This window comes from Ornithorhynchus anatinus, chromosome 18 (genome assembly GCF_004115215.2).
Source record: "Ornithorhynchus anatinus isolate Pmale09 chromosome 18, mOrnAna1.pri.v4, whole genome shotgun sequence".
Taxonomy (NCBI): Eukaryota; Metazoa; Chordata; class Mammalia; order Monotremata; family Ornithorhynchidae; genus Ornithorhynchus; species Ornithorhynchus anatinus.
The window spans coordinates 8,250,118-8,257,751 of record NC_041745.1 but is presented as its reverse complement, the minus strand read 5'-3'; the positions used below and the strand labels follow the sequence as shown (position 1 = coordinate 8,257,751).

The 7,634-nt window shown below is 45.7% G+C and overlaps 1 protein-coding gene across 1 annotated transcript in view; it reads right to left on the bottom strand.

Annotated features, from left to right (window-relative positions):
* Nucleotides 1-1,679: 1,679 nt before the first annotated feature.
* TRAPPC10 (trafficking protein particle complex subunit 10) overlaps nt 1,680-7,634 on the bottom strand; it is a 61,783-nt gene continuing 55,828 nt past the window's right edge. The window contains 2 exon segments of the mRNA XM_001512153.3: nt 1,680-5,399; nt 6,598-6,792. Of these exon segments, the coding sequence (XP_001512203.2) occupies nt 5,161-5,399; nt 6,598-6,792 (434 nt within the window). The 3' untranslated portion in view covers nt 1,680-5,160.

The following is a 7,634-nucleotide window of genomic DNA, read 5'->3' as shown; positions in this document are numbered from 1 at the left end:
GTGCAGAGCACTGTTCTAAGCACTGGGGTAGATCCAGGGGAATCAGGTTGTACCACATGAGGCTCAGTCTTCATCTTAATGTTAGAAGCAGCGCGGCTCAGTGGAAAGAGCCCGGGCTTGGGAGTCAGAGGTGATGGGGTACCTACGAGGGCTAGGGAGACTTGTTTTGTCCCGCACTTCTGGATTCTTGTGGAAAAATGTAAAGCTGTTCATTCCTTGAATATAGTATTGAGCACTGAATTAAACACTTGGGAGAGTACAGTAAATTCCCTGCCCTCAAAGAGCTTCCAGTACAGTCCCTGTTTGTCTTTATTTTCCAAAAGGGAATCTTTTTGGGCACATAGTTCTTTTTACGCATTGTAAGTTCACTGGATAAGAAGCATTTTGAGTATTACTTTTTTCAATCCTGTGTCATTCTCTCCCAAGCGTTTAGTAGAGTGCTGTGCTTAAGGTAAGTGATCAATAATTCCCATTGATTGTGTCATTCAGGATAGTACATCATTTCCTGTCCCTTAAATTTATTTTGACCTGCCATCCCACCCAGTCATTGTCCAAAACCTTAATGCCCAGCAGTTGCTTTCCCAGCAGGGGTTGTCAGATGTGGCACAAATCTGGGAAGCAGTGTGGCCTACTGGAAAGAGCACAGGCCCAGGGGACCTGGGTTCTAATTCTGACTCTGGCACTGCTCTAAGACCTTGGGCAAGTCACTTAACTTCTCTGTGCCCCAGTTACCTCATCTGTAAAATGGGGATTAATTCCTACTCCCTACTTAAGGCTGAGAGCATGTATATATGTAAATACCTACAATTCTATTTATTTATATTGATGCCTGTTTACCTGTATTGATGTCTGCCCCCCAACCTCCTTCCCCTGACTGTGAGCCTGCTGTGGGCAAGGACTGTCTGTCTATATTGCTGAATTGTATTTTCCAAGTTCTTAGTACAAGTGCTCTGCACACAGTTAGCACTCAAATACTACGGACTGATTGAATAAAACAATAGAGAATGCTATAGGAAGCAGCATGCTGTTCTGGAGACCTGCTTTCTATAGTCCTGAATTAAGCCCAATGCAACATTTAGTAGAACAAAGACTGATCATAATATTTGTTTTGGAGGAGCAAAGAAAGGGGGGGAATAGCAGGGGAAGAGGACAGACCAAGAGTCAGACTACACATCAGTGTGTGCGTCCGTTTGAAAATGCAATGACCTCAAAAATGAGCTGATATAACTGGGCATACTCTAGCCTGGAGATAGAAGTCCCAGGCATTTAAAGGTCAGACAAGAACAGTTGAGCCATCTGTGAACAGTTTAACTGTTCAGAATGAAGCTGAACAGTTTAACGGGAATGGTTCCAATTCTAAGGAATTTTTGAAATTTTCTAATATGGCGTAGGACAGCCTACCCGGGATGTGTAGTTATGCTAAACAAAGGAGACCGTGGTTCTCATGAGACACAATGGATGTGTAATCTTGAATCTTGAATTCCCCCAGCGCTCAGTACGGTGCCTGGCACATACCCAGTGTTCAGAACGTCGTGCAAATATCCAACTCCGGGCTTGGGCACAGAGAAAAGACCACACACTTAGGCAAAAGAAACCATTATGACTGATCAACAACCTTTCATTTGAAAAACAAAACTCAAGGCCCCTTCAATAAATATCATGACAGAGAGGAAACAGGATTGCTTTTTTAAAACATGTATATTTTAGAATCATACTGCTTACATTTTAACAATCTTAATACAATTTGTGTTTAGTCTAACAATATATTACAGAACAATATGAAAAATGATTTTACAGTAAACCATGAAAATGGAATTAATCATAATACCCGCAGTGTCGAAGTCACTAACTTGTCACCTTTTCCAGTCACAGAATCCCAGCAGCTGGACTAACAGCGTTTTCCATTTCACCTGATTAAAACTGTCATGAATTTTACAGAGGAAGGGCATTCCCATCACCCAAAAAAGACCAAAACAAAAAACCCAAACCAAAATGAAAGACTTATTTTAGAGGTCATTCTTACCGATCACAGTCAATGGGACTAGCATATTTTTTTTCTGATTCTTCCAGTCTATCAGACAAAATTCCTTTCTACAGTTTTAAGTTTGTATCACACAACCTAAGATTAAAGACAAAATAAAAACTACGGATTAGCCTTTGAGGAGATACTTCCCTCACAATTTCCCTTTTGGATCTTTATCCTTAGTGAAAAGGATTTGTCGCTGGAAATTTTTCTATATGGAGTGTCATGACAGCAGAACGCTAGAGAACCGAATGGAGAGAGTCAGTATTCCGTCAGGTGTGACAATCCCCAGAGCAGAAGCAGGACATGACCTAAGGGTTATAATTTTTCCAGTCACAGGAAAACCCATGAAATTCACAAAAATTATACCTTTTTTTTTTACAATTGATCATATTTACAGGTTCATATATCTATAAATAGCAGAACCACCATTTTTTCCCACTTAACAGTGTATTTTAAGCATCTCACCATTTTCTAGAGCTGCCGTCTTTCCAAACATGAAGCCAGCTCGGTCTCTGCTTATAGGCATAAATCTTTCAGTAGTAATCGTTTAATGCATGATGTGACGATTTCTTTTCTGGCGACTATTTAGAAAAATCTGGTGCAGGCTCAATGCGCGATTGAATCATTCTGTGGTATAAAACCAAAGCAGAGAAACGCATGCACATTGGATGCTAAGGAGAGCTCTCTAGTATCTAGGCTTAATTTAAGTCATTTAAAAGTTACAGATATTTTCAAGTGGGCATCCCTGATTCTCTCCGAGTACCAGCCCACCGCCTGATCTTACAATGGGAGTGGAACCGAAGTATAAAATACCAAATGAAAACTAGCTGAGTTTCAACCACACCTGCTTCAAAGAAGTCAGTGTGGGAAAATGACCTTGACCTAGTCATCTTTTCTTCCAACTGGAATGCATATTCTAGAGCCTCTGTTCACTGGAGATGATCTTTCACTGGCAGAGGAACTATTTCCGCAGAGGGCTTGATGCCAACCTGGACGATACGTATTCCAGTTGGGAGCCTCTAAGGCAACAAGCACCCAGTGTCCACCATATTCTGAATCTCTCTTCCACAGGGTTTTGAAGAACTAGCTTGCCTCAGCTGATTAAGCTGATTAGTTTGAAGGGGTCCACACTGGAAATCGATTTGAGAAAGTTTGTGGGAGAACACCTAAATACTTACCCTCTTCTCTGCTTCCGCCTGTAATTGATTCAAATGAGAAAAAGTTATGAGAAGCACATGCCCTGAATGGCTTCAACACTCTAAAAAGACTACTGAAAACGAACCGACTGCAAAGACTAATCAGCTTCTGTCCACGATCTTGAGCGATCTGTGATTCAGCGGTAGAAGATTTCTGTTCCACTTTTTAAGGCTCAACACCACAGAGGTTATCTAGAAGAAGTGCCACCTATTTGCTATAACTGACTATATATCAGTTTGCATTTATTTTCCTTCCACAGCCCACCAAACTTTCCCAGTGAATGCGAGTACTTCTCTTAATATGTACAAAAATACATAGCTTTTGAGAGCTGGAAAAGGTTTAAAACATACATCACTTATTTACAAGCTGTGACTTTTACACTAATTAAAAACTAACATTTATGTCCTCGATGGTTTGTGTCTTGTTTTGTGGGGGTGTTTTTGGTGCAACTTATACACAGATGTTACATCAGTTAGTCTGACTTTCTTTTTTCTTTAAATAATAATCAATCCTATGTACAACAAAATTTACAACTGAGAACAAAAGAATCAGTTGGGACTGTATATGACTGCAGTTCACTACACCAGGAGTGGGTCAATTCTAAGACCTTCATTCTTCCCCGGGTCAATTCTAAGACCTTCATTCTTCCCCGAAACCGGACAAGAAACATACTCTGAGAGAGGCCTTCTGGTCACCTTCATTTTCAATGGAAACATCTGCAATTCTAGGTTTAAGGTGCAAAAACATATATGGCTATGGACTCCCCACTGCTCCAGCACAATGACCCAGCCCAGGGGCCGGAGAGCAGAAACTCCAATGTGCTCCCGAGTTTCTCACCCACCGTGGTCTGGCCTGCCTGGGGGGCGAGAAGAGGGTGAGCAGCCCAGAGAGGCAGGGACTGGGGGCTGGGACTCGGTCTCAGGGAGCTGGGCATTTTCGCTCACCTCTCGCCTCTCCTCTGGAGAGGGCTATCCCTGGGGGCCACCTCGTTCCAAGTAATGGAGATGAGAAGAAACCATCGAAACAACAAAGCCCAACGACAAGACACGGGACAACAGACTTTAAACTACACTTTGGATGCGCCACACATTCAACTCAATCAGCTTCTGGCAGGTAACAGGGTCCTAAGACCACTTTAGTCCTAACTTAACCACTTAAGTGCCGGGGTTTCCATCCTGGCCTGAGGCCAGGCTTTTGATGGTACCTTTAAAATGACTCCGAGGGGCCCAGAAGGTGCACGTCCCAGACCTCAACGGATCCACGCCATTCACGGGTCAAGGCACAGAAGGGGTTAAGTATGCCAAAGAACTACAAAAGGTCATTTTAGAAAAGGACATTCCGATGATCTTGAAAAAGGATCACACGTCACCCCGAAGAGAATCAGGAAACCATTCTGGTCCGAAAATCAGATGGCGGTGGAGACGGACGGACAGGTGGATGGACGGACGGACACAGATGCGTGCACGTGTGCGCTCTCACACACACACACACACACACACACACACACAAAATTAATGGGGTCAGGATGGGGCAGCCACCCATACAAGAGCCAGCGGGATTCACGGCTGCTCCAGGTGGAGTGATGGATTACGAGTGCCTTCACTCGGTCAGCTGAACGAGATTGATTTGGCGGGGAGGGGGAACGACGCGGGGTGAGGGAAGCTGGCAGGGAGGGGAAGGGGACGGAGATGGAGAAAATGAGCCGTGATGCGCAAAAGGCATCATCCGAAAGCGACATCATCGCCGGCAAGATGCGTCACACGCAGACTATACAAAGGGTCCGACGACTCAGGGGTTGCCGCCGAACCGCGTAGGCCCATCTGGCTCGGGCCCCAGTGTTACAGTGGAGGACGACGATCGGGGGCGGGAGCCTTCGGGGTGCATTGGGATCCGGTCTCGAGCGCATCTGTTCGTCCCTCCGCCTCTCCGGGGCGTCGTCATGTGACGTTGACTTCCAGGACGTGGTCGTCCTTGCTGGGGATGACCAGGATCTGCATGCCAGTGCTGGAGTTGAAGACCTGACCGGCTGGGAAGGATTGTAACCGCGGCATGGGGAAGCCTCGTGTCTCCGTGCTGGCTGTGGAATGGAGGCTGCCTCTGCTCTTTATGCTGCTGCTGTCGGCTTGGTCGTCCGTATTCTTGTCCACGGACAGGTTATCGTTTTCAATCCAGCTGTCTGCAAAACGGAAGGAGGAGGAGGAGGAGGTTGATCTCCTATGCTTGTGCAGTGCTTCCTATGTGCCCTGCACAGACCTTGTGGCCTAAGAGGTGGGGGGAGCCGCTATTTTATTCCCATTTTTACAGATGAGGAAACCGGGGCACAGAGCAGTTTCAGTGGCAGGCCCCTGACTTCCAGGCCCGCGCTCTTTCCACTAGGCCACGTGGAGGCTGAAACGGTGCTGAAAATTCCCAAGGCATTCCAAGCACAATCCCTACCGACCCATTTGTGGGAAAAACATGGACTTACTCCAACTTGGGCTCAAAGGAAAAGTGGCAATGCACTCATTTCTCTTTCCTAACATAAAATGGAAGCAGTGTGGCCTGGAGAAAGGGCACAGGCCTGGTTCTAATCCCAGCTCCACCACTTGTCGTCTGCTGTTTGACCCTGGGCAAGTCACTATACTTCTCTGTGCCTCAGTTCCCTCATCTGTCAAATAGGGATCAGGCCTGTGGGCTCCATGTGGGATGCAGACGGTGTCCAGCCTTGTATCTAAACCAGTGTTAGTACAGTGCCTGATGCATACTAAGCACTTCAAAATTACGCTTTAAAAAAAATGCTTTTCAGCCCGTCTATTTTTAATAGGATCCTTACTCCATCAAGGAAGAAGAGAAGGCAATCTCAGCACATACCTCCATGGCCATTTGACAGTTTGAGGCTTAATGATAATAATAATAATAATAATGTTGGTATTTGTTAAGCGCTTACTCTGTGCAGAGCACTGTTCTAAGCGCTGGGGTAGATACAAGGTAATCAGGTTGTCCCACGTGAGGCTCACAGTTAATCCCCATTTTACAGATGAGGTAACTGAGGCCCAGAGAAGTGAAGTGACTTGCCCACAGTCACAGAGCTGACAAGTGGCAGAGCCAGGATTCAAACCCATGACTTCTGACTCCCAAGCCCGGGCTCTTTCCACTGAGCCACACTGCTTAAGTTTCTGGGGTGCTCCAGTCACCATGTGGCTTTTATTACTCCTCACCAATCTTGACGACTCTTGGTCTTGTGGGCTCTCTCTCCCAACCTACAAGGTCACTTTCACTGGGTCAAATTAGGAATCTTTTGTTTGACACCGATGATGATAATGGCATCTGGGCGAGCACTTATACTATGGGCCCAGGAAGACACAAGTTAAGAAAACAATGTCAGTAACACTTACCAGCATCAAGTTGCGTGGAGTGGGCAGAATGATGAGGGAGGTATTTAAAAAGTCTTACGTCGGGAAAGGGGAGATAGCCAGCAAACAGAGGCATGACTTCCATGTGGACTTTGTGGGTGGCTCGGGCTGCCACAGGCATCGAGAGGACACCGGAGCTCTTTCCACACACGGCCCAGTTACTACTGTTGTCCACGACTGAAACACATGAAAACAAGCAAACACAACCGTGAGGATCGACCTGAAGTTCTTGGGAAACGCTTCGTGACCCTTTTGGCAGGAGACAACTGCTTAAGCAGCATTTTTGGATAGCCCAGGTCTACTCTGGCCTACTCAAGACCCGACGCTCTCAAAAAGCTCGTTATGGGCAGGGAATGTGACCACTAGTTCTGTACTGTACTTTTCCAAGTGCTTAGTACAGTGCTCTGCACATAGTAGGTGCTCAATAAGTATCATTGATTGACTGAGAAAGGCAAGTATATCCAGCCATAGGGCTGGACATAATCCACTAATCTTGGTGCCTGTCAGGGAGAATATTTCCAGGAGACTGCCAAGAAAAGCCTGAAACATCAGGATGCTGGGTAAGTCTATAAATTTCAGGGGAAAGTAAGAGACCCGTTTTTCCCCACGAACTCTGATGGGGTAGGTCTCAGGAAGAATCCAGGGTGGGCAGGCTGATTGATTGATCAATCAATCAATGGTATTTATTGAGCACTTACTCTGACCAGAGCACTGTACTAAGCACTTGAGAGAGTAAAATACAATAGGTTGAACCTGGCTCTTAGGGACCTTTCAACGTAGTGGGGAAGACAGACACTAAAATAAATTGCAGGTAGGGGAAAGCAAGAGAGTAAATGCAGTGAGGAAGAAGGGTGGGGGGAATACCCAAATGCTTAGCCACATAAAAGCATGGCAGTGGGGCCAGGGAGGGAAGGGCAGAGAATATGTCTGCTAATTCTGTTGTACTGTACTCTCCTAAGAGCTTAGTACAGTGTTCTGCCCATAGTGAGCACTTAAAAGATACCAGAATTTCAGCAATT